The following is a 26,005-nucleotide window of genomic DNA, read 5'->3' on the forward strand; positions in this document are numbered from 1 at the left end:
AACAACAGCAATTCAGCCTTTCAGCTCCAAATAGTCTGACATTAGCTCAAATGCCATTCTCAGAATTAATAAAAAGCAAGTCGGCTCAACGTGAGAGTAAGACATCCTGCCTCGTCCTGCTCCTCCAGTCTCATCCTCTGCGCACTGTTAGCCCTGTTCGTCTAATCAATATCAGCATGCTGCAGCAGAGCCAAACACTGTATTAGTCAGCAGAACGATCGCAGGCTGAATGTGCTGAAAAGGTCACTCTCATTTGGCTAAATGAGATGATTCAGATGCAGAAATGTGCTTCTCTAACTGTGAGGTCTTTCAGGATGGAGGATTTTAAATGTCATGAATAAAAACTCACACCTCTTTAAAAACCAGTGAAATGTCACAAGAGAAACTCCAGTCCGAATGGTTTAACCCAGGGCATCTGATTTGGATTCATGTTAGCTTCTCTATTAAACCTAGGTAAACAAACAGTTTAAAAGATGTGTTTATGTTGTGTTTGTGTTATAGTGTTTTGGTCACCCACAACGACACTGTGAAAATCTCCGACTTTGGGACATCCAAAGAGCTCAGTGACAAAAGTACAAAGATGTCATTTGCGGGTACGGTGGCCTGGATGGCTCCAGAAGTGATAAGAAATGAGCCTGTTTCTGAGAAGGTGGACATCTGGTAAGTACTGAAATACCAAATACCTACAATGATTCATTATTTTTTCAGAAATATACTAAAAGAGACATGTGAGCTTTGTCACTGAAGAAATTCTAATACCTGTAAGAGTCATCTGTAAATGTAGCTGTACTGAGGCCTGTCCGTCCTTACTTGGTATGGTGCAGGTCATTTGGAGTTGTATTGTGGGAACTGCTGACTGGAGAGATTCCCTACAAAGATGTAGACTCCTCAGCCATTATATGGGGAGTTGGCAGCAACAGTCTTCACCTTCCTGTGCCCTCCACCTGCCCAGATGGCTTCAAAATCCTTATGAAACAAACATGGTGAGTATGGATTATGTATAAATACTTCAGAACTGCGTTTACACTTAAATAATATACTATAGAAATCCAATTAAAGAAAATACTCAGTCTCATTTAATCATCTCCTGTCCAATTCTTTTTTATTTCAGGCAAGGCAAGCCCAGGAACAGGCCTTCTTTTCGTCAGATTCTCCTGCACCTTGACATTGCCTCCGCCGACGTCCTTGGAGCTCCTCAGGAGACGTATTTCAAGTCTCAGGTCTGCACCACAAACAGATTAAATCAACCTTCACTTTGTGTTGTTAACAGGGAGAGCACTTTAAAAAAAAGCCAGAGATCCATTTGCTCAAGATAACATGATTGTGTCAGCATTGAGCACTGATAGTGCAGCAGCAGCATTTTGACTCGTTCTATTCATGTTACAGTCAGAGTGGAGGGAGGAGGTGAAGAAACATTTTGAGAAGATCAAAAGTGAAGGCACCTGCATCCACAGGCTGGATGAGGAGCTGATCCGACGCAGGAGGGACGAACTCAGGTGTGTATGAAATGATCATAATCAGGGATGAAGAAGACGAACAAAAAACATAACAGCTATTAGTAATATTGATTCTTTCCACCTGTTGGTAACAAGTAAATCAATTATCTAGTTCCTCAATTTGAGACCAACATGCAGACTACAGACAAGCCTGAATACTTGATTTAATAGTAATTTAACGACCTTTAAGGGGATTTGTTTTCCGTAGTGTGACCGGTGCAGCTTTGCAGTTGAAGCAGAAGTTGTTGGAAATAAATATTTCTCTGTCTTCCCTGTGCTCCCTCAGGCATGCACTGGACATTCGGGAGCACTATGAGAGGAAACTGGAGAGGGCCAATAATCTCTACATGGAGCTCAGTGCCATCATGCTGCAGCTGGAGGTCCGGGAGAAGGAACTAATGAAGTATGTAAATAAACCTGATACTGCTGCACCACTGTCCTGCCCTTTTCCACATTATCGGACTTCACTGGTTGTTAGTATACGACCACTTCCTCCTTCCCAAAGGCATTTCCTGTAACTAATGTTTTGAAATCATTACAATGGCCTGACAGGAGTATTTTATTTTCCAGGAGTCACATCAAAATCATTTTCTTTTTCGCATTTCAGCCTCAGGATCTTATGCCTTTTATTTTTGCTCCCATATAAATTAAAGTAACAAGGAGTTTCTTGATTGCCTTGTCTTGTTTCCAACTGCATTAGCAGCTAATTTCTTTCCTCTATATAGAGATAACCTGCTTTGGTTTTTACAGACATATACTGTATGTACAGTTGATTTGTACACCTACCTATCTACCTGTTCGGAGTAATGAAAATAATGAATACTGATTCTGTTCAGTCAAATAACTTCAAGTTAACTCTCTCATCCCCGCAGGAGAGAACAGGCTGTGGAGAAGAAATATCCTGGGACCTACAAGCGGCACCTGGTCCGACCCATCGTCAGGTCCAACGCTGTAGAGAAACTCATCAAGAAGAAAGGAAGCATTTCCCACAAACCTGGGATGCCTACTGCAAAAAGGTATGGACCTCCACTAGTTAACTGAATCCCTAATTGTAAAAGAAAAGATAATAAATCTCTGTTTCAGCTGCTGCACTCACATTAACATTCGCAGTTTCAAACGTTTATCCATAAATGGCACTTCTACGTAAAGACAGATGAGTTTTTATACATACGTTATGTTAATGCTGCTGAATGTGTCGCTTACAGGCCGGACTTGCTTCGTTCTGACGGCATTCCCGGTGTTGACCCTCTCTCCTCCCCCTCACCACTCTCTGCCAGCCCGAAGGTCTCCACTCCTCCGGGTAAAGCCCGCTACCGCAGCAAGCCTCGCCACCGCCGCGCCAACAGCAAAGGAAGCCACAGCGAGTTCCCCGGCGTGCTGAAGCCTGTTGTCGGGGCTCTGGAAGAAACCCAGTCTCTCCAGGAGCAGCCCCTCCACCACCATCACCACCACCACCACCACCACCTACCGAACCAGGGGCCCTTGCTCCCCTTGAAGGGCCGCGAAGAGGCCGTTGTCAACTGTGCCAACAACCTGCGCTACTTTGGCCCCGCCGCCGCCCTCCGCAGCCCTCAGACGGACCACCTGCAGCGCCTCGTTTCAGGCTCCAGCCCCGACCTCATCTCCACCGCCGTGGGCGCAGACACGCGGCAGCGGACTTCCTCCACCAGCTCCAATCCTGTCCCGGGTGCCGCGGCTGGTTCTTTGTGCCCATGTTGTCAGGCTCACCCCTTCCCCGGCTGCCTACACTGTCAGGAGACCCTGCCTCAGTCCAACCACCCGGAGCTGCCTCACTACTCGCTGCTCAACACCCAAGAGGGGACTCAGTCTGCTTCAGGGGCGCCCGGCAAAGATCCGGCCACGGATGCGGAGGCCAAACCGAAGGGAGAGCCACAGGAACAGGAGGCGGCTCAACACACTCACACTCTGCCCACTGCACTGCCCCACAGTATTAGACCACTCAGGAAGGTAAGCACAGATCGAAGCCTCACATCAGCGAAACTGAGGTGTGTTTATGTCGAGGAGAGTGTGAAAAACAATGGTTGATTGCTTTCTCTTACAGGGCGAGGTTGAGTCATCTGAAGAGGAAGAGGGAGAGGTGGATAGTGAAGTGGAGTTTCCAAGGAGACAGAGGTAAAGTACAGTTGGTAATTTAGTTTGCAAACTTCACCTTCACTGTGTTGTAACACTGTTACATCATGTGGTCCATCAATGGAAAATGGAAAATTACTTACCATCTACAGCATAATTACAAAATTGAACACTGTAGTTTGTAATATTAACAAATTGAGTGTGAGGTTATGAACCAGACTCAAAGGCAACTGCTGAATGAATCAAAAATGTCCTCTCCTGCTCCCTCCCAGACCTCATCGCTGTATGAGCAGCTTCCAGTCCTACTCCACGTTCAGCTCAGAGAACCTGTCGGTGTCTGACGGAGAGGAGGGCAACACCAGCGACCACTCTCACAGCGGACCCCTGGAGAGGCTGAGCGCCAGTCAGGAGGAGCACCTGGACGAGCTGCTGTCACACACACCGGACATCCCCATCGACATCTCCACCCAGTCAGACGGCCTCTCTGACAAGGAGTGCGCCGTCCGCAGGGTCAAGACCCAGATCTCCTTGGGAAAACTGTGCTCCGATGAACACAGCTACGAGGTCAGTGACGTGGATGTGAGGGAGGGTCATCTAAGAATTAAATAGTATTCCAATTTTCATGCTGGTACCACCACAGCACCTTTATATACATGTGCCGTCAAAGCGGTGGAATTTATGCAAATGTATGCAGATTTGCTCATATTAACAAAGAATTTCAAAAAACTTGTAATACATTTTTTATTTGTCTTAATGTAAAGTAATCAACTCAGTAATTTTCATGGCGATATTTAAAGGTTAGAAATTTTACCCTATTCACGTGAGAAAAATAATTAATAGGCGTATGAATGGGCTATATTTGGGTCTTTTTTAAAACTTTCCCCTAATGGGATTCTCCGGGGCTTTTTTTCCCTCACTCAGGACATGTTGAGGATACAAAATCACTTGAGTTTGCTTCTGTTGCAATTTGTTCAACGTTGACCCCTTTTTTGGCTTAAAATTACTGGACTAAAAGGAAATGGTTAAAAGCCGATGTGTGGTGACGGGTTTTTTTTCTGTCTTTCTTCGCAGAATCCACTACAGTTCGGAGACTCGGACTGCGATTCGTCAGAAGCAGAGTGCTCCGATGCCACCATTAGGAACAACAAAGTCGGGGCTCCATCCTCCTGGTGAAACCAGCCCCAGGGCTTCGTTCTGTTTTTGCCTGGAGGCCACCGTGTCCCACTCTGCCCTGCAGAAAACACAGCAATAAGAGGACAACATTGTAAAGATAGTTCCCTATAGCAAAGCCCCCATGCAATCTCTCCCAGACCCTAACACCCTTAATGAGCCCCACTCCCCCTCATCTCTCTAGCACAGCATCCAGGCAAACCCATGGCAGGGATTCCCCTTTTGAATGATGAATTTAATGTACAGTAGATAGTGTAACATTCATAATTTATTTTTGTCTGAGTTTTGAAGGAAAATTCAGGACCTGTATGTTCTCTGATCCAAAAAGAGAAAAAAAAAACTGACATTTTGAAACTGAGCATGGGCTAACTGTGTGCTGGGGAGAGACTGAGACTGGATGATGATGATGATGATGATGATGATGATGATGATGATGATGATGATGATGATGATGATGATGATGATGATTGGAAGGATTGCTTGTTGAAGCGCCGATCTATCCGAGGCTGACAGCTGAGTGAAGTTCCATCATTGCGATTGTTGGTGTCTCAGGTGACCGACACAGACAGGGAGTGTCACTACGAGCCTTTTGATGAGGCTGCAGCAGCTCTCAACACCTTCCTGTAATAGTCCCAAAACCCCAAACCACCAAGCACTCTCTCTCTCTCTTAACTACAGTTCGATCAACTTGCTTTTATCATGAGTTTACAGCGCAGAGCCCCAGTAACCCACACCTCTTCCACTTCAATCCCACCCCCAGCAGGGAAGAGGGAGCTCATGGGAACAGTGTGAACACCAGCATGAAACAACCTGCCTCGCAACCGGACTTTCTTCCCATTCCTTAAATCCACCACAACTGTCTGAGCATGTCAGTGCAGCTCGAATAAAAAAAAAGAATAAAAAAAAAAAAAAAGGCAAAAGCTGCCAGAAGACTGCATGAAGTGGACGAGCTCGAGCTAGCAGAGCAACAGAGATGAAGACTCACCTGACAGCTGATGAAAAAAAAAAAAAAAAGTAGAGACTCTTCTTCTTTGACCTTGCTCAACCTTCTCTCAAAGACACACGCCGACGTCCTCGTCATCATCAATCAGATGTCATAACCAGAGTTATGGAGGGAGCTGTCAACAAGAGTGTGTGTATGTAAATGTGTGTGTGTACGAGTGTGAACACAAAGCCCTTTCCTCTCCATTAGACATCACAGTTTCAAGTCTCATCTCAGGATTGTTCGAGGACTGTGAGAAACTGGACTGGACCAATTGTTGCGTGTAGGAATGTTCTTTGAGTGGCACATATTATGGACCATGCAGGAATAATAATAATTAAAAAAAAAGGTCTTATGGATAGCTTTGATGTTCAACCCTTTATTGCTGGACATTAATATTATATAGATATGTAGAGTGTTTTAGTTGCATTCCAGGTGCAGTATCCCATTTCTGGAAATCACTCGGTGCAGCGTCTCCCATGAACAAATTTTCTAGCAGGGTAATTTCATACTGTCTGTTGTGTGACGTCCAAAATTTGTTTTCTGTGCTGTGGTGGATGAAAACAGCAATAACACATAGTGGCACTCAGGTGATAAAGAAGTTGCTTGCTCAGGATGCGGGGCGTCTAGCTGGCTAGACACAACACAGTGACTGGTGGCTAGAGGAAAGCAGCAAGTGTCAAACACCTTGTTATAGATGCTATATTTTTTAAATTGTCCCCTTTTTGTGAAATCGCCTTTTCCAGGGGGAGGGGGAAGGGGAGGGGTTTGGTGCTCAGGTTTTATGTTGGTGATTGAGATGAAGAGTGGTGCATCACGCCACTAGATGGCGACTCTTGTATTGACTTGCTTTGCCTTGTGTTATGTAACTGTCCTGGCTTGATTCCCTGTTTTTCCCCCCTACACAGGATCATTTATCCCAAGTTTCCCATTACTATAAAAATCCCAAAATGCCAGCAATATTACTTTTTTTTGTCTGGTTGACTCTGAAAAGGGATACTGCATCTGTGGGAGCTTTATTTATACCCCCGTTTGAGTGTTTGTCATTCGCCCTAATAATTTTTGCGGTTGAAAAGTAGCCAGCTAGGGTTGAATTTAATGAAATTGATGTCAAGATGTCAGCTCAAGTGTATGCAGACGGCTGAGGTTCTACATAAGGAATATAAGCCAGAGACAAGGCCACAGAGCAACTAAGATGCTCTTGGTTTTCAACAACCTCATCTCAGTGTTAGTTACCTGTATATAAACATCTGTAAATGTAACGTGACTTGTTTTTGTCCTCTTTCTTTAACGTATCACACAGCTCTGACGGGGCCTCGGGCCTCTGTCGCTGACAACCAGCCGACTGGTTGAAAACGAGCAGGAACTTCTTTTAATCCCTATCACATCAGTATTGAACACTGCAGGAGGGCGCGGGTCACACAAATAGAGTAGCACAAGGTGAATCTTAACCTGTACTGATGGATAAATTAGCTTTTTTTTTGCTCGAGGGCTTTGAAAAGGCTTACACCTGGTACTGAACTGAACAGCTGCTGCCTTTCCTTGAGTCTCCTTCACTCTGTTTACGTTTGTGTGAAATAACCTAATGTATTGTAATGACTGGGTAATCGGATCAAGCTGTCAATAACATCGTCTTTCTCGCATATATCCTGTGAAGTATGATTGTTGTAAAGGTTTAATTTAATTTTGATTGTGTTTTTTTTTTCTTTGTAGCTGGCCTACATGATTATTGAATTAATTTATTCTGAATGACTCGTAAGGTGCAGTGTTTTTTTAAATTTTATTTCAGGCAGCTTTAGAAATGTTTTGACCTATGATTTCTCCTGAAAAGTATTATTTAAAGGAAGCACAATGAATTGGTATGGGAAGGGGACAGTATTTGTATGCGAGAAAAAAAGAATCGTCATATCATCTGCTCTGCAGTGGACCATTCATCATTTAGATCATCATCGTTGTAGATGGAGTATTAATTTTGCAGACTTTACATCAGTAATTTGCAACATTAAGTGTTCCTAAATCTTTTTATTTTATTTTTTTTAACATGGGCTTTAAGGAATCACTTCTGTTTCCAACCAAAAGCCAGTCAAGTGACTGTCACAGCGGGGTAATTGAGACTTTAAGCCTGGAGGCATGTGTGATGCAGATTTCTGCCGTGATCCCTTCCTCTTGTTTTTAATCAAAATACCAGTTACTTACATCTGAATTTCAGTTAAATTGTCTCTAACTGTGGACATCATGTCGCCTCATCCCATGTATCAAACATCTGTTTCTTTGTTACTCTCGTTTCCAACTCCCTTTCCTGTTAAATGGCATTACGATCAACCAATCCTGTCAGTTTCCTGTATTATCCAGTGTACAGTGCAATGGGTATCTGGGAGAATAAAATCAGAGCAAACAACTGCATGGAATAAATGCTGATGTACTGTACCCAAAACGCTGGTCTCTGTCTTCTGTGGCCAAGACTATTGCTGGTCTTAGTCGAATTTGCACATCATTTTTAATTACTTCACTGGTCTATTTATAAATATTGAGACAAATGATTTACAAAACAAATGACAAAACATTTAACGGTTAATTTAATTTAATTCAATTCAATAAATGTGTGTGTTTTGACATCCTCAGTTCTTGCTATATGGCTTAAATGCAGTGGTGAAATAGTAGTCGGAGTAGACTACTCATTTTATACATAGAAGGTCACGGTGGAAATAAGAAAACTATTACAGATAAAATCAAGCTATTTGAATTGTAAAGTATGGAGGCAGTAGCAATAAAATATCCAATATACAACAATATTAAGTGCCCATTATAAATACTGGCTGATTTTAGAATAATTAATAACCATATTTCACTGAGATTTAAAATTGTGACATAAAAGGAAGAAATGTACATTAAAACAATCTAAATGATGTTAATTCTAACAGCAATAGTAAATCAAAACAACTGTAAAAAAAAAAAAAAAAAAACAGGAACAGATAAAAAAAAAATGATATAATAGTTTAATAATAATGATTACATAATAACCATTATCAATTTGAAGACTACAAATAAATTGGGTTAGGGTTCAGAATCACTGATCCATTAACATGTGTGTAGCAGTAACTGAAGATGTCAGTATTTGATTGTCAATACTGTCCTGTTGAAACAGACATCTCAAAACTGAACTGTACATGAATTTATACATAAATTCTACTGCCATGTAAAAAACTAAACCTTTAAGAACTGGGCGGGGTCTTCTCCAAATGCTACCTGTTGAAATCTGGGAAGTTCGTGTAATACGTGATGAGTTTGAACTTCCTGTTACACACCTTAGTCCTCAGCCAGTGGGCGGGGTCTATGAGACGAGACGGGCTGATAGAGGGGCGAGTGTGTCGCCGGACTGTGCGGGGTTATAAAACAAACGCATTGTGTGCTTGGAGAGGGAAGCTCCCCTTTGGACAGGGCGGAGTCAAACGGTGCAGAAGTGTCAGGCAGTGCGATAAGTGTAAAAAGGGGATAACCTGCTGCCAACGAGGAAGCGACATCCAGAGCAACCCCGGACCCACCCAACTCAACTCTCTGTCTCACTTTCTAACGGATATTTAGTTTAGTTTTTTGTTTTTTCAGCCGAAGAAGACAAAATGTCCTCGATGGACTTGGAGAAGCTGAAGATGACGGGAGCTGGTCGGGCCATAGCTGTGTTGACCAGCGGTGGAGATGCACAAGGTGACCCTGAACGCGTCAAATTGGCTATTCAATACAGTTTGTAGTGTTAAAGTAATAGGCTACATGCAGATATGAAGTGCAGTTGCTGCCAAATGTGTTTACACAGTGAACCTGCCTGGGTGTCATATTTACACAGAGTTGAATGGATACTAACTAACGTTGTGGTCAAACAACAGCTGTACAGTGTAGCTCTGTAGCCTTTATGGCTGCTCTGGGGTCAAAGGTCGTGACTGGGCCGCAAACACACAGTACCTACAGTATACTGTACAACATGTAACTTACAAAGGTCGGAATAATTACATTCTCCCAATTAATGTACTTTGTGAAATTTGGGGTATAACATGAGCATGCCTACTTTTTTGCTCCTTCTAATAACTAAAGTCACTATGCTTACTATTGAGGTTAATAATGTGAATTATGGTCAACATTTTTAAAATGATATATCACTTTGCAACAATAAAGTGCTGCCAACATCAGTACACCAGTAATTGTAATCCAGTTATATCCATCATTCTGAAATAAGCAGTCTGCACTGTGAGTACTTTAGGTGCTTAATATACTGTATGCTGAAGCCAATGCTTTTTGGGGGGTCAGATTTTAAATGCACGACTTTCTAATGAAACAGTGTTTTAGATAGAGTAGGATACATGTTCTCTTTGCACTGCTCACTCACACAGTGTGGCCTGAATCTCAGAAATAGTTTTAGCAGTACCTGTCTTAGCCGCTGAGCAGATGGCACCTTTTGCCTAATAACTGATAATGAAGTCATATCCACCACAGTGTTTGATTTCCTCATACTGAGCCATGATGCAACCACTTCAACCACAGTGTGTGCAATGATTTAAGAGGCACAGTTGAATCTTTAATTTGAATATTTTTTTTTGCCATTGTCCTTGACCCAGGGATGAACGCTGCTGTCCGAGCTGTCACCCGAATGGGCATTTATGTCGGGGCCAAGGTCTATCTGATTCATGAGGTAAACAGGCTGCTTCATCCTGTTGGTGACACTATTACACACACACACACACACACACACACACACACACACACACACACACACACACACACACACACACACACACACACACACACACACACACACACACACACACACACACACACACACACTGACTTATATTCTTGCTTGACTGGGATCAGCCTTACATGCCTTTTACTTTTCAGGGATACCAGGGCCTGGTGGACGGAGGAGACAACATCACACTGGCACACTGGCACAGTGTAACCAACATCATCCAACTAGTAGGTTACATGTGTTATCTGTTGACAACAATGGTAAATTTAACTATTATATAGGACAGTTTTGAACACACTGGTAATGATGACACAGAAGCAACCAAGGCTATGAACACTGTAGCAAAACGATCTTTGTGTACATGTCAAGACCTCGTCTAATTGTGTGGCATTATGTTGTAGTTCTGTTTATATCTTGAATATTGCTCTTTATTTCTCTTTTTATGGTTTTAATAGGTATTTTAATATTTCATCCACTTCATCTCATCTCTTCTCTCCCTGCCTGTCTAATATGGTAATAACCTGGTAAGGGGATTTGCTGCATGTACTTTAAGCCTTCATCAGCTGAAGATGCAGCAATTTACAGTATGTGAGTGATAGTTGGTGAGAATCCCATTGTCCTCTTTGCATTGCCTAATGAGTATGAGTTGCCTTGGTTTGGTGTGGCTAGTGTGTTGAAGGGCACATGCACGTGCATCTTTGACAAGCATCATCTTAATGCGACTGTGGTCGTGTTCAAACACGGCATCCAGGGGCAGAGCATGAAGAAATTAGTCACTCGTGTAGCATGAACTTTGTCAATGACAGATTAAGATTACAATGATCTGTTTGGCTTCAGTGAACTGCTGTGTGACTTGTTGTGACTTGTTTACGTCACACTGTTCCTTCTACGTCTCAGACTATAGGACAGTTTAGTTGTTTGATTTACGTTGACGTCTCTATCTACAGGGTGGGACAGTGATCGGCAGCGCCCGATGCAAGACCTTCACATCTCGTGAGGGTAGACTTTCCGCCGCCTTCAACCTGGTGAAAAAAGGTATCACCAACCTGTGTGTATGTGGTGGAGACGGCAGCCTCACCGGGGCAAACATCTTCCGCAGTGAGTGGAGCGGCTTGCTGGGGGAGCTCGTAGAGAAAGGTGAAGTGCTCTCAATGAAGGAAACGTGAGATAAATAAAGTTAAATTCTTTGATGAAATTGTTTGTAATTTGTTCTGTATTAACTCTTTGATGTCGGTGTGCTGCTTCAGGACGTATCACTGACACTCTGGCCAAGCAACATGACCACCTGAATATCGTGGGGCTCGTCGGCTCCATAGACAACGACTTCTGTGGCACCGACATGACCATCGGCGCCGACTCTGCTCTGCACCGCATCATGGAGATAGTTGATGCCATCATGACCACCGCACAGAGGTGAGCCACTGTGCGATGATGAACAGTGACCAGCTGCTTCATCAAGTGGCAAGTGATTATCCATCACTTCCAGAAGATGAACATCTAACAAGGACACAGTGGCACTTTAATGTAGAAAATATAAATAGATTAATTGATTAATCAATCAACAGAAAACGATGCTAAACCCTGTTTGGTACCAGCTGCTTAAATGTACTGTAGGATTCTCTGTAGGATCATATACGATATGACAGTAAATAGTATATTGAGTAGCAAATAGTGCTCAGAGGAATGATTATGGAAGATTTTACAAAAGAAGGATTCATTGTTCAGTTTCAGATTCAAAAATAATCTACAGATAAAATGTGCGCTGCAGCTCTGTGTCAGGCAACATAACGTTATAATTGATAGTCAATGGAATGCAATAATCCAAGCCAAGTTTTGTGAAAACCAGACTGCCCCATTCAGGCCTGTTGTGAGTGAGCTGTGTAAACTCGCCCAGACTTGCTCCCCTGCGTGGCGGTATGCTGCTGCTATCTGAAAATCCTCTGTTTGTGTGCATAGTTGCTGCAAAAGTTTATTTGCTTGTTGTGGTTTAATAATTGTGTACCCCTTTCAGCCACCAGCGCACTTTTGTTTTGGAAGTCATGGGTCGACACTGTGGGTGAGTAAACACTCCCTTTTTTGTTATCATTTATACAGTTATTTGATATATCAAAATGAAATTGCTGATCCAAACAACCAATGATTTATAAATGAAAATAATGGAAATTGTCAGGGGTGCCCAAACTTTTGTATGCCACTATATGTGAATGAAAACTTACATTGTGCTATTACTCCAGGTATCTGGCCTTGGTGTCAGCTCTGGCCTCTGGAGCAGACTGGCTCTTTATTCCAGAGGATCCTCCTTTTGAGGGCTGGGAGGACCGGATGTGTGCTCGTCTGGAGGCAGTAAGTGACCGGACACTGTAAGTTAGATCTACAAGCAGATTCACTGGCTAATGCTTTGATTTGTTTATTTATTTACCTTCAGAGCCGCATAAAGGGGTCAAGGCTCAACATTATAATCGTTGCAGAAGGAGCCATCGACAGAAATGGCAAGGCCATCTCTTCAACTTACATAAAAGATGTAAGTTTAAAGATTTAAGGAAGATTTGATACTATATAATAAAAGCTACTCTCTTACCAGGAAGCAGTTTTATGTTGAATAACTAATAATTCAGTCTTATCTTAAATGGGTAAATGTTAAACTAAAATAAATTATTACTGTGTTCAAATGTATGTGGTAAATGAAGGATACACCACTGACACCACTCCGCTGTATTGTGGTATTTGTGCCATATTAGCAAGGCACATACCAAGGGCCGGCTGTTTGATGGATGACAACTCTGAAATTTTGATTTTCAAATTGCTTTAGAAGAGTTTCCTCTTTTGTGAAGGACTTTTCTCCCACTTCCTCTTTGTACCATGAATGATAAATCAACAGAAGGCTGAAATGTTTCCATGTCTTTTTTTTTTAAGCTGGTGGTGAAGCGGCTGGGTTATGACACCAGAGTGACTGTACTCGGCCATGTTCAGCGAGGAGGAACTCCCTCAGCGTTTGACAGAATACTGGTGAGTTGAACATCAATGATAACTGTGATTATTTCATTAGGCTACTGTATGACACCTGAACATCATCTTCTTTACATTTAATTGCTTTTACACACACACCAGATCAAAATTGGCAGAATTCAGATCATGGGTACTACTGTTTATCTGGTTAACAGTTTAACCACTGGTCTAAATCAAAAATGTGTCATTGCACCAATACTTCTGCTTGAGACTGAATTCAGACTCTGACTGATGAAACAGCCACACTACAAAAAATGCACAACAGTCAGTGTTTTATGCAATTTCTCCTTTTGCTTTTTGTAAGCAGCCAGTGCATTGGTGCTGTAATACAGTGAGACTTTGTGATTATAAAACATTACAAACTCAGTTAATGTTTATCTGGGATAAATCTGTCGTAGTTTTAGAAACACAACATCAACCCCAGTCAAATCAAATCAAATAGCCTTTATTGACATTGCAACAGACAAGTGCAACGAAATTTGTGATGCCACATCCATTCCAGGGCTAAAACAGACTAAAACAAGCTAAAAAGGACAACCTCAATGACACACACTTATGGCAACATAAACATGGTCAATCTACACATATATTTAAATATATTATCCATGTTAACATTACAATTACGTTGGGGGTGCTAAACTGCAACATTTAATGCTTGTGTATTCCAATGCACACTGTGCTGTTTTCAGAGCAGTAAGTTGGGTGTGGAGGCAGTGGTTGCCCTGTTGGAGGCCTCTCCTGACACTCCAGCCTGTGTCATCGGCCTGTCTGGTAACCACGCTGTTCGTCTTCCTCTAATGGAGTGTGTGGAGCTGGTGAGTCTCTCTCCTCTCTTCTATTATTCATTTTTGCTGGACATGAAACACTAACAGTTGAAGTTTTGTTGTTTTTCACGTCTTTTTTTGTTTACCACTGTTTGCAGACTAAGTTGGTGCAGAAGGCCATGAATGAGAAGAAGTTTGATGAGGCAGTCAAACTGCGTGGAGGGTGAGGTTTATTACGCAAAAAATGCCTCAGTGTATTTCAACCAACTCCATTCAGATTTGTTTTATGATGCAAGCAATAGATTTTTTTTCGTGCAAATAAAAGCAAGACAAAACTAAAACTGGTGCTCTTCCTCTAGGAGTTTTGAAAACAACTGGAACATCTACAAACTTCTTGCCTTCCAGAAGCAGGCCCAGGCTGAGGTAAGCCTCTTACCAACGCTCACTACTCTGAGGGGTATTAGCTTTAACACATGAGAAAATAATCACACACCTTCAACTCAAATCAGTAACATCTGACTCATGTTCCTGCAGAGCAATTTCTCCTTGGCTATTCTCAACGTGGGAGCTCCAGCTCCAGGAATGAACTCAGCAGTGAGGTCAGCTGTGAGAACAGCGCTCGCTCATGGGCACAAGGTTTACGCTGTTAATGATGGATTCCAAGGACTTGCCAATGAAGCGGTAAGTCCGTCTGTCTTGTACTGTCTTTATTGCCCTGAAGAGGAAACTGCTCCGTACTGACAGATGTCTGTGGGCAGGTATTTGAGATGGAGTGGCACACTGTGGCTGGGTGGACAGGCCAAGGGGGCTCACTGCTGGGGACAAAACGGTGAGAGACTGGGCCTTTGATTTCTGTTACTCCTGTGGTTTAGTACAATACCTGAAAGAAATCATGCTTTGATGTACTATCATGTAACCAATAAGACTATTTTCACTTCAGTAAGGATTCTTTATTATTCTAGATCAGCATGTTTTTCATGTTAACTATTTTAATTCACTCACAATATATGCTGGTATTTTAATAAACCTATTTTCCTATTTTCTATAATATAAATATATATTCTGTAACGAGAGATTGTTTCTACATTGTCCAGACCTGACAGAGCCTGAGATATCCTGACTCCCACACTTCCCTATAAAGCAGCTCAATATCATATTTTCTCAGACCTAACCTATCACATCTTTCAAAATCAACCATCCCTGATTTTATTGTACATTTTGTAGTAGTAGCCTAAACATATTCTCGGAGCAAAAAAGTGACCTGGGTGAGTTTCTCAGCCTTGACAGAGCACCCTCCAGAACTATAGGAGAGATTATACACCAGTTTTCAGTGTGATACTCACTGTGACTAGTAAACTGCATTGGACATGTGAAAAAAGTGGAATACCGCTTTAAGTGATTATCATTGTTTGTTTCATATCCTTCCTCAGGACTCTTCCAAGCAAACACATGGAGAAGATTGTGCAAACCATTGCCAAGTTAAACATCTCAGCTATGCTTGTAATTGGCGGGTTTGAGGTAGAGCAGTAGTCATGTATTCATTTTCAGTGTCAGAGTGAGATCAGAGCAGTTTTAATGTACCTCTCTGTGATTTCCAAAGGCGTACCACGGTGTGCTGCAGCTGTTTGAAGCCAGGAATCAATACGACGAGCTCTGCATCCCCATGTGTGTAATCCCTGCCACCATCAGCAACAACGTCCCTGGAACCGACTTCAGCCTGGGAGCAGACACTGCTGTCAATGCTGCCATGGAGGTAACACTGGGCAGATGGCACATTAGCTGTGTGACTTTGATGTTTCAGGATTAAGATGAATGGGGACTGTACCGCACCAGAAAATATCACATCAAAAAGCTGCTGTGTTACTTAGCTACGACTTTGAACTCCTTGTACTTCGTAAACAGAGAAGATGGCGAGCATTATGGGATTTTGTTTTTAACTTTCAACTTTCAATCCAATCCATTTTATATGGCATATTTTCGAAACATAAAAGTTTGAGAGGAAGGATTACTGAGACAGGCAGTTCTCTGGTTAACCCCTGTAAATCTATATTAAGCACCATGGCAGGTAAAAGCTCTTAAATAAGACACCAGCACCTCAGGGAGCAGCTTTTCCTTTCTGGTCTGTCTTTTGCTTTTTCTACAAGCTGCATACTAGGCTCCAAAACTGATGTACAGTATAGATGAGGGATGATTAAGAGTAAATTCAAATTAACCCATTGATTTCCACACCTTTGCTTGGACCGTACCCTCCGTTTCCTCATTAGGGCTGCGATAAGATCAAGCAGTCTGCCTCTGGCACCAAGAGAAGAGTATTCGTGGTGGAGACGATGGGTGGATTCTGCGGCTACTTGGCAACCTCCACTGGCATAGCAGTGGGTGCTGACGCAGCTTATATCTTTGAGGACCCCTTCAACATCCATGACCTAAAGGTAAAGACTGAGAGAAAAGCCTCTGTTGTCCTTCTATTGATAATGATTAAATTGTTATGTCTCTTTAATTGTCTGATCTGGTCTTTTGACAGACCAATGTGGAGCATTTAGCTGAGAAGATGAAGAAGGACATCCAGCGGGGTCTAGTACTGAGGTACACCTACTCTTACCACCTATACAGATTCTCCTGCAACACCAGGAGAGCCATAACGAACAATCTTTTAACTTTGGACAGACTTCTAATTTCCTCCAATTTAGCAAAACAGTGTGTTTTTGACTATTTTTACATGACTCAATGAATTCTGAGGAAAACATTTGTCTTCTGCAAGAATTTAGGACTCAGAAGTTTGCTGAGGAAGTTTTTCAATTGTCTCATTGCTCTCTCCATGACAATGTTAGCTAACCACAAATTCATTTAAAACCATATTTTCCTGTTTTTTGCTGTTAAGTTCTAGCGGTCTGCACTGATCGTTACCATCATTGTTCCTCCATCTTTTGATCTATGTTTCATCTTTGTTTTTGCCATCTTTTAAGTTACATGCCGACAACACAACAGTAGTATGCTAAAATCATAACAGTGACCATGCTAACATGTTGATTTTAGTGTTGTTGTTTTTTTAGTTTAGTTGGTAATATGTATAGCATGTTGTGGTAGAACTGAGTCAGAAATAATTAAACAAAAAATACCACAATGTTTATGGTGAATGAAACATTGTTGAAAATTTCCTTTGCTGATCCTATCCTCTGTCAACAGGAATGAAAAATGCCATGAGAACTACACTACAGATTTCATCTACAAGCTGTACTCATCAGAGGGGAAGGGCATATTTGACTGCAGAGTCAATGTGTTGGGACACCTTCAGCAGGTGTGGAGCCTCCATATGAGATTCATCAGCTGAGCAGCTTACAAATGATTTCAATTAGTCTGGCAATACATTCATATTTTGTTAAGTGACATAGTTTTGTACAATGTTAATTCTGTGTGTGTGTTGTGTTTCAGGGAGGAGCACCATCTCCCTTTGACAGAAATTTTGGCACAAAGTTGGGTGTGAGAGCTATCCAGTGGATTTCAGAGAAACTGAAGGAAAACTTCAGACAAGGTGGAGTTACTGTATATAGTCATAGCTTGTATGAAATAGTTGCTGAGAAACTGAGAGTCAAACCACAGCATTGTGACAATCCCACCATTTTCCCACCAGGCCGCGTGTTTGCCAACTCGCCAGATACAGCATGTGTGCTTGGCCTTTGCAGGAAGGTCATCTCATTCAACCCTGTCACTGACCTGAAGGATGCGACTGATTTTGAGTAAGCCAGTTGTGTTTTGTGAAACGTATGTACATTGTTAATTAGCCTTGATATTGTGTAAATTACTATTCTGCTGATTTTCAGGCACCGGATGCCCAAGGTCCAGTGGTGGTTTAATCTGCGGCCGATGCTCAGGATGTTGGCCAAGTATCAAACCAGCTTCTGTGAATATGTCCCGGGAGAGATCGAACACGTGACTCGACGCTCCATCAGCATTGATTCTGGGTTTTAGAAATCTCTGAAGCAACACAAAACTTGATGCACTTTTTAAACCCCTTATCTTTCCATCCTTTGAAAATCATTCTTAAAGTTTGTAGAAACAATCAGCTACTGTTTATGTTTACAGGACTGAACACCTATAAAAACCAGCATCGTTTTCAATCTGTTGTTAATGTCATAGCAGCTACAGTATTGTAAATAATGTAAAATACTTCAAGTATTCACTTATTGAGGTTTCAAAATTCAGAACATTTGGTATTCCTTGTTCAGAGTCTTTGAATTGTCAATCAGTGACTGGTGTGCCACAAAGCTTGTTTTGTTCATTTACTACTAAATATAAAAAGCAAATTATATGTGTTGTGGTTTGCTATTAAAATACCACAAAAGAAAACCAAACGGACAGAATTTCTAAATGACTCATGGGACCAATAAAGTATTTAATTAAATTTTATAAATGTATTTAGGACTGAAACACTGGTTGTCATTCTTTAATACCAACTGAACAGCAGATCACAAAATATTATGAAGCATTTCATTAGAATGAAATATGGTCTTGTGAATTATTTTGATACTTGTTGCTTTATCAACAATAAAGTATATCCAACTACGATCCTATTAGAAGTATATTCATTGTAATGAGGACTTTTTGAAAAGGTTAAATAGATTAATAAATAACAACCACAGAATTTTAACTTAACTGGTTGAATTAAAAATTTTATAATGTTTTTAAATCATGAACTCCACCCCTGAGTACTTTTCATTGCCCACGAAATGAGAAATTAGAGAAATTACTATAAGCCAGGAACTGGTCTTTGAACTAGATGTCTTTCCTCTCAGAAGTTGAATGAAAATGGAAATTCATTCCCGGTCTTATCTTTGTCAGTTGCCTGAAGGCTCTTGGAGGAGAAGGCAAACTTAAAGTCCTCACTTCCCTCTGATTGATCAAACAGAAACTCAGGACCTGCAAAAAACATTTACACAGCTTTAGTTCAAAGCAGGTAACATGCGTCCCAAAAAATAGATCTGTCACTTACAGTCTGAAGACTTGGTTTCTGTGGTTTTCTGAAAAGACATGAACAGAGTTTGGTGTTTTTGTTCTAGGAGCACTGTATGAAACAGACTGGTTTCTCTTAAAAAGAAAAAGTACCTTCTGGCTGAAAAAAGGGCTGGTGAAAGCAAAAGCTGTGTCCTGCAAAGAAACCTGGAGGTAATTCAAAAGAACTAAGAAACATTGATCTCTGTCAAATAGCTCATTCCTTTTTGCTCGCCACTCACCTCATCCTGTGACGTGCCCTCATCAAATCCAAATCCAGAGAAGCCTGGGGTGCTAGGATTGGAGTTCAGTGCAAACAGGAAAGCTGGGGATTTGGTATCAGAGGTCTGTTGATGTGGGGAGCGGCTGGGACTGAAGCTGAATTGAACACATCAAACATAACTGTCAGTAGATGTCTTGACAGTGATTTCAGGTGTTGCACTACCGAGACAAACCCATACTTAAATTGGAATGTTGGAGTTGAAGGGACAACTTTCATTTTTGCTGGGGACGACTGATGAGACGATGATTCTTGAGATGACTGAGAGAGTCCCTCATTGCACTCTTCACCTGGTGGCTGGTCTTCATTTATGCCTACTTCTGCCTCCAACTTGTCCTCCACTGCCTGCTCTACCTCTGACACAGAATATTGCTGTTCCTATGAAAAATGTGTAAAAGCATTGGAGTGAAAATCTAAAAATGGCATTGCACCAAAGTTAAATAATGCAATGCCAGCATTTCATACTACAGTATCTGCTATTCGAGTTACATAATTTAATGAAAAGTAACGTGAAAAATGTATCAATTTTTAAACAACCTATGATAAGTCACTTGGGATTCAATGGCCTGCCATACTTAGGAAGAAATAGATGTCTATGAAGATTGTTAAAATAGGCACCTGTGGATTATTGGGAAGCAGTTTGAAGTTTATATCGGAAAGATTTCCACCTGTGTTTTTCAGATATGCCACATTAATGTTATTAATGAACAAAAAAACAATTGATTTAAACAGTAGTGATTTGTGAGTCAATTGCCATTGTGACTGTAAAGCATTGGGACATAGGAGAGTTTGGCTTAGTTGTGAATATGGATCAAACTTGCAAAAGTAATGTGATCTTAGAGGTGGACTTTTAATACAAGTACTTTTTCCACTATTTTGGGATGGGTACCTTTGGGATAGAGTACCGTAAAGATAGTCCAGGCAAGATACCAGCAGTAAGAGGGACATTGATTCTGGAGATATGAAAAAGTGGCCATCTTAAAGTTGGTCTCAGTATAGTAGACAAACATTACCATGGCTTGGTCCTGTGGCTCTGTTTCCTTTCTCTGCTCATGCACTTGCATCCCATCTGGCCAGCTTTGGTCTGAAGAAAGTAATACTATGTTCATGAGATTTTATATACAGTAGGTACCGGTAACATAAACACCAAAACATAACATTGTGTGTGAAGGTATTGCCATTCATTGATATCCAACTGTTCAAATAACCACAACTCACTGCTTGATTCCTCTGGGACAGGACTGCAAGCGATGGCATCATCGGCCTCGTGTTCCTCATTAACATCTCCAGCATTTGCCTCCTCTGATATTTGACCATTCTGCAGTTATGACCATGACACACATGTTATGACCATTCTGCAGTATCTGTTCAGTTTGGCTATTAGCATTAACTGAATATATAAAATATTTTCTAGAATTTGGACACCCACATCTGTGTCTTTGAGATGTAGAGAGGAAATGTCGACATCTCCGATGGCATCTGAATCAGGATCGAGTTGTTTCTTTGATTCATTTATGAGCTGCTGTCCAGCAACACTAGAAAGGAAAACACAGTGAATCAGAGAAAAAGTAAGTTTTGCTGGAGGTTATGTCTCATTATTCTTTGTTATCAATTATTCACAGAAATATACCTATCTAGCAGTTTCTCAGTAGAGGAACAGACTGCTGGACCTGTTTGGACAGAAAAGAAATAGGTTGCATAAAGAGCCGTGAATATTTCAGAGCAACTTGTTATGTTTGAAATGTTTATTACCAGTGAGATAGTCCAGCTCCTTCTGTTTCATTATAATTTGATCATCACAGGCCTTGATCCTGCACTCAATCTCCACTACATCATCCCACAGCCCGAGGAGCTTTTGAGCCAGAGGATTTTGGCAATAATATTCCTTGTGAGATTGGAATATCGCTTTATAACTCGCAATCCTGTCGTCATAGACTTCCCTTGTTGGGTTACAAATAAAAAACAATTGAGCTGTGTGTATTAGAGCATAAATATCGCATTAATCATAGTTATACACTATAGGTAACCCAACCTACTTATCACGGTTGTAGCTGTCTATTCTGCTCTCCAGTTCAGTTTTCAGTGTCTGCTCATACTGAAGGAGCAGGCTGTTAGTTGCCTTCATGCTAAAGGTACATGGATGACAAGGAGAAACATTTGAACATGCACAATATACAGAACTATCTGTGTTTGTGTGTAATTAGCTCATGTGTTACCTTGGTAAATTTAACACTTTGCCTAGTCACCATACCTTTTCACATTTGCTTTACTATGCATCACAGTGCTCTGCTTCACCCTGATTTCATCCTCAAGTTTCTTGATATTTCCGTGGAGTGTTTCAATATAAGACCTCCTCTCAGCAATGTCAGCTCTGCAAACTGTTGACAAACAAATGCAGCAATTATAGTAAAGACATATCTCCATGTAGCTAATTTACATGTGTGGCTATGGGCTAGTATGTTGGTTGTTGTTTACACAGAAGACTATTTTATTTTCACATACCTTTAATTTCTTGGTTGATTTCATTCTTCTTATTCGAAAGCTCCCTGCTTTGAAGAGCTGTAAATTACAAAAAAAAAATGAATACATATATTGCTACTGTATGAAGTTGCTTGGATTAATACTGTACTGTAAGTACTCAGCACTCAGTAGCTTCTTCTTTTCTTCTTTTTTTTTTAGTACTCAGTAGCTTCAGTAACTGTTAGCTATATTAGATTGTTAATGGCGTAGCATATAAACCACAAGCTAACTAGGCTAACCATAGCCAACTGTAAACCATTAAAACAAGACATTTCAACAAATATACAACCAATAATGTGCAACAAGCTGGAAAGAAAACTAACCAATCTGAAAGAGGAGGCTGTCGATGCTACTCAGGGAATATTCGTCGTTCATTTTGACGCCAACTTTCGCCACATTAGCTTCTTCCTCTTTCAACCGTCAACGTCTCCGACGTGAGTATCTTAGCAACAGTTTCTCACCTGAGAGCTCTGCGCCTGTAACAGAAATTAATGAGTTTCATTCATTGTGTCGCAGTATTTATGTTTTAACGTATGACAATAGATATGATCTTTTCAATGCCATTTGAGTTTGCTTGTCAAATTGTTAGCAGCCTTTCCTATGTACTATTTAACTACTGTGGGCTATAATTTTATATTACAGTGTGTGCTACTGCAGTGAAGTTAGTTTGAAGTTGGATATTTGACAGACATTCGCTCACTCAGTCGCTTCTCAATATATTAAAAATCCATATAAAATATTAGATGTGTTCAAATGCAATAAAAACAGGTGTGTCTCATAGAGGAGGCTTAGCTTTACCATCCTGTGTCGATTTTGAGCCAACAGGTCACATGACCTAGGAGTTATTGAGCTATAATGCTCATATTTACAGTATAAAATACATTAAAAATTCATATAAAATATTAAATGTGTTTAAATACAATAAAAACAGGTGTGTCTCATAGAGGAGGCTTAGCCCTACCATCCTGTGTTGATTCTGAGTCAACAGGTCACATGACCTAGGAGTTATTGAGCTATAATGCTCATATTTACAGTATAAAATATATAAAATATTCATATAAAATATTAAATGTGTTTAAATACAATAAAAACAGGTGTGTCTCATAGAGGAGGCTTAGCTCTACCATCCTGTGTTGATTTTGAGCCAACAGGTCACATGACCTGGGAGTTATTGAGCTATTAATGCTCATATTTACTGTATAAAATATATAAAATATTCATAAAAAATAGTAAATGTGTTTAAATGCAATAAAAACAGGTGTGTGTCATAGAGGAGGCTTAGCTCTACCACCCTGTGCTGATTTTGAGCCAACAGGTCACATGACCTGAGAGTTATTGAGCTCTAATGCTCATATTTACAGTATAAAATACATTAAAAATTCATATAAAATATTAAATGTGTTTAAATACAATAAAAACAGGTGTGTCTCATAGAGGAGGCTTAACCCTACCATCCTGTGTTGATTTTGAGCCAACAGGTCACATGACCTGAGAGTTATTGAGCTCTAATGCTCATATTTACAGTATAAAATACATTAAAAATTCATATAAAATATTAAATTCGTTTAAATGCAATAAAAAACAGGTGTGTCTCATAGAGGAGGCTTAGCTCTACCATCCTGTGTTGATTCTGAGTCAACAGGTCACATGACCTGGGAGTTATTGAGCTATAATGCTCATATTTACAGTATAAAATAAATCAAAAATCCATATAAAATATTACATTCGTTTAAATGCAATAAAAACAGGTGTGTCTCATAGAGGAGGCTTAGCCCTACCATCCTATGTTGATTTTGAGCCAACAGGTCCCATGACCTGGGAGTTATTGAGCTCTAATGCTCATATTTAGCCTACTGTATAAAATATATTAAAAATTCATATAAAATAGTAAATGTGTTTAAATACAATAAAAACAGGTGTGTCTCATAGAGGAGGCTTAACCCTACCATCCTGTGTTGATTTTGAGCCAACAGGTCACATGACCTGAGAGTTATTGAGCTCTAATGCTCATATTTACAGTATAAAATAAATCAAAAATCCATATAAAATATTACATTCGTTTAAATGCAAAAAAAACAGGTGTGTCTCATAGAGGAGGCTTAGCCCTACCATCCTATGTTGATTTTGAGCCAACAGGTCCCATGACCTAGGAGTTATTGAGCTATAATGCTCATATTTACAGTATAAAATAAATCAAAAATCCATATAAAATATTACATTCGTTTAAATGCAATAAAAACAGGTGTGTCTCATAGAGGAGGCTTAGCCCTACCATCCTATGTTGATTTTGAGCCAACAGGTCCCATGACCTAGGAGTTATTGAGCTATTTGCTCATATTTACAGTATAAAATAAATCAAAAATCCATATAAAATATTACATTTGTTTGAATGCAATAAAAACAGGTGTGTCTCATAGAGGAGGCTTAGCCCTACCATCCTATGTTGATTTTGAGCCAACAGGTCCCATGACCTAGGAGTTATTGAGCTATTTGCTCATATTTACAGTATAAAATAAATCAAAAATCCATATAAAATATTACATTCGTTTAAATGCATAAAAAACAGGTATGTGTCATAGAGGAGGCTTAGCTCTGCACCCTGTGTTGATTTTGAGCCAACAGGTCACATGACCTGGGAGTTATTGAGCTCTAATGCTCATATTTAGCCTACTGTATAAAATATATTAAAAATTCATATAAAATAGTAAATGTGTTTAAATACAATAAAAACAGGTGTGTCTCATAGAGGAGGCTTAACCCTACCATCCTGTGTTGATTTTGAGCCAACAGGTCACATGACCTGAGAGTTATTGAGCTTTAATGCTCATATTTACAGTATAAAATACATTAAAAATTCATATAAAATATTAAATGTGTTTAAATACAATAAAAACAGGTGTGTCTCATAGAGGAGGCTTAGCCCTACCATCCTGTGTTGATTTTGAGCCAACAGGTCACATGACCTGGGAGTTATTGAGCTAATAATGCTCATATTTACTGTATAAAATATATAAAATATTCATATAAAATAGTAAATGTGTTTAAGTGCAATAAAAAAGGTGTGTGTCATAGAGGAGGCTCACATCTGCCATTCTGTGTTGATTTTGAGCCAACAGGTCACATTAATTTTTTATATATTTTATACAGTAGGCTAAATATGAGCATTAGAGCTCAATAACTCCCAGGTCATGTGACCTGTTGGCTCAAAATCAACACAGAACAGAAGATCTAAGTCTCCTCTATGACACACACCCGTTTTTATTGCATTTAAACACATTTACTATTTTATATGAATTTTTAATATATTTTATACAGTAGGCTAAATATGAGCATTAGAGCTCAATAACTCCCAGGTCATGTGACCTGTTGGCTCAAAATCAACACAGGGTGCAGAGCTAAGTCTCCTCTATGACACACACCTGTTTTTATTGCATTTAAACGAATGTAATATTTTATATGGATTTTTTATTTATTTTATACTGTAAATATGAGCATTAGAGCTCAATAACTCCCAGGTCATGGGACCTGTTGGCTCAAAATCAACACAGGATGGTAGAGCTAAGCCTCCTCTATGAGACACACCTGTTTTTATTGCATTTAAACACATTTACTATTTTATATGGATTTTTGATTCATTTTATACTGTAAATATGAGCATTAGAGCTCAATAACTCTCAGGTCATGTGACCTGTTGGCTCAAAATCAGCACAGGGTGGTAGAGCTAAGCCTCCTCTATGACACACACCTGTTTTTATTGCATTTAAACACATTTACTATTTTTTATGGATTTTTGATTTATTTTATACTGTAAATATGAGCATTAGAGCTCAATAACTCTCAGGTCATGTGACCTGTTGGCTCAAAATCAGCACAGGGTGGTAGAGCTAAGCCTCCTCTATGACACACACCTGTTTTTATTGCATTTAAACACATTTACTATTTTTTATGAATATTTTATATATTTTATACAGTAAA

The 26,005-nt window shown here is 40.2% G+C and overlaps 2 protein-coding genes across 4 annotated transcripts in view; both read left to right on the forward strand.

The window, feature by feature from the left end:
• The window catches only part of map3k13 (mitogen-activated protein kinase kinase kinase 13), a 33,152-nt gene extending 25,006 nt beyond the window's left edge, over nucleotides 1-8,146 (forward strand). For 2 of the 3 annotated variants that reach the window (XM_083997286.1, XM_083997287.1), the window contains 10 exons: nucleotides 502-660; nucleotides 825-983; nucleotides 1,112-1,220; nucleotides 1,387-1,496; nucleotides 1,783-1,899; nucleotides 2,369-2,512; nucleotides 2,702-3,464; nucleotides 3,559-3,629; nucleotides 3,860-4,151; nucleotides 4,659-8,146. In XM_083997286.1, the coding sequence (XP_083853412.1) occupies nucleotides 502-660; nucleotides 825-983; nucleotides 1,112-1,220; nucleotides 1,387-1,496; nucleotides 1,783-1,899; nucleotides 2,369-2,512; nucleotides 2,702-3,464; nucleotides 3,559-3,629; nucleotides 3,860-4,151; nucleotides 4,659-4,760 (2,026 nt within the window). In that variant the 3' untranslated portion in view covers nucleotides 4,761-8,146. The remainder of the gene's footprint in view (nucleotides 1-501; nucleotides 661-824; nucleotides 984-1,111; nucleotides 1,221-1,386; nucleotides 1,497-1,782; nucleotides 1,900-2,368; nucleotides 2,513-2,701; nucleotides 3,465-3,558; nucleotides 3,630-3,859; nucleotides 4,152-4,658) is intronic. The other variant, XM_083997288.1, reaches the window with a different exon arrangement.
• A 1,017-nt stretch (nucleotides 8,147-9,163) lies between these two features.
• Nucleotides 9,164-18,743, forward strand: pfkla (phosphofructokinase, liver a). Its single transcript, XM_083997289.1, has 22 exons — nucleotides 9,164-9,441; nucleotides 10,344-10,417; nucleotides 10,624-10,701; nucleotides 11,422-11,611; nucleotides 11,722-11,887; nucleotides 12,486-12,530; nucleotides 12,709-12,817; nucleotides 12,900-12,995; nucleotides 13,388-13,480; nucleotides 14,170-14,295; nucleotides 14,403-14,467; nucleotides 14,604-14,667; nucleotides 14,779-14,925; nucleotides 15,003-15,073; nucleotides 15,675-15,762; nucleotides 15,845-15,997; nucleotides 16,509-16,673; nucleotides 16,766-16,827; nucleotides 17,428-17,539; nucleotides 17,674-17,773; nucleotides 17,873-17,978; nucleotides 18,063-18,743. Exons 1-22 carry the CDS (start codon nucleotides 9,357-9,359, stop codon nucleotides 18,208-18,210), a joined length of 2,343 nt encoding a protein of 780 aa, XP_083853415.1. The 5' UTR covers nucleotides 9,164-9,356; the 3' UTR covers nucleotides 18,211-18,743.
• Nucleotides 18,744-26,005: the final 7,262 nt, after the last annotated feature.

The sequence above is a fragment of the Trachurus trachurus genome, assembly GCF_905171665.1.
Source record: "Trachurus trachurus genome assembly, chromosome: 21".
Taxonomy (NCBI): domain Eukaryota; kingdom Metazoa; phylum Chordata; class Actinopteri; order Carangiformes; family Carangidae; genus Trachurus; species Trachurus trachurus.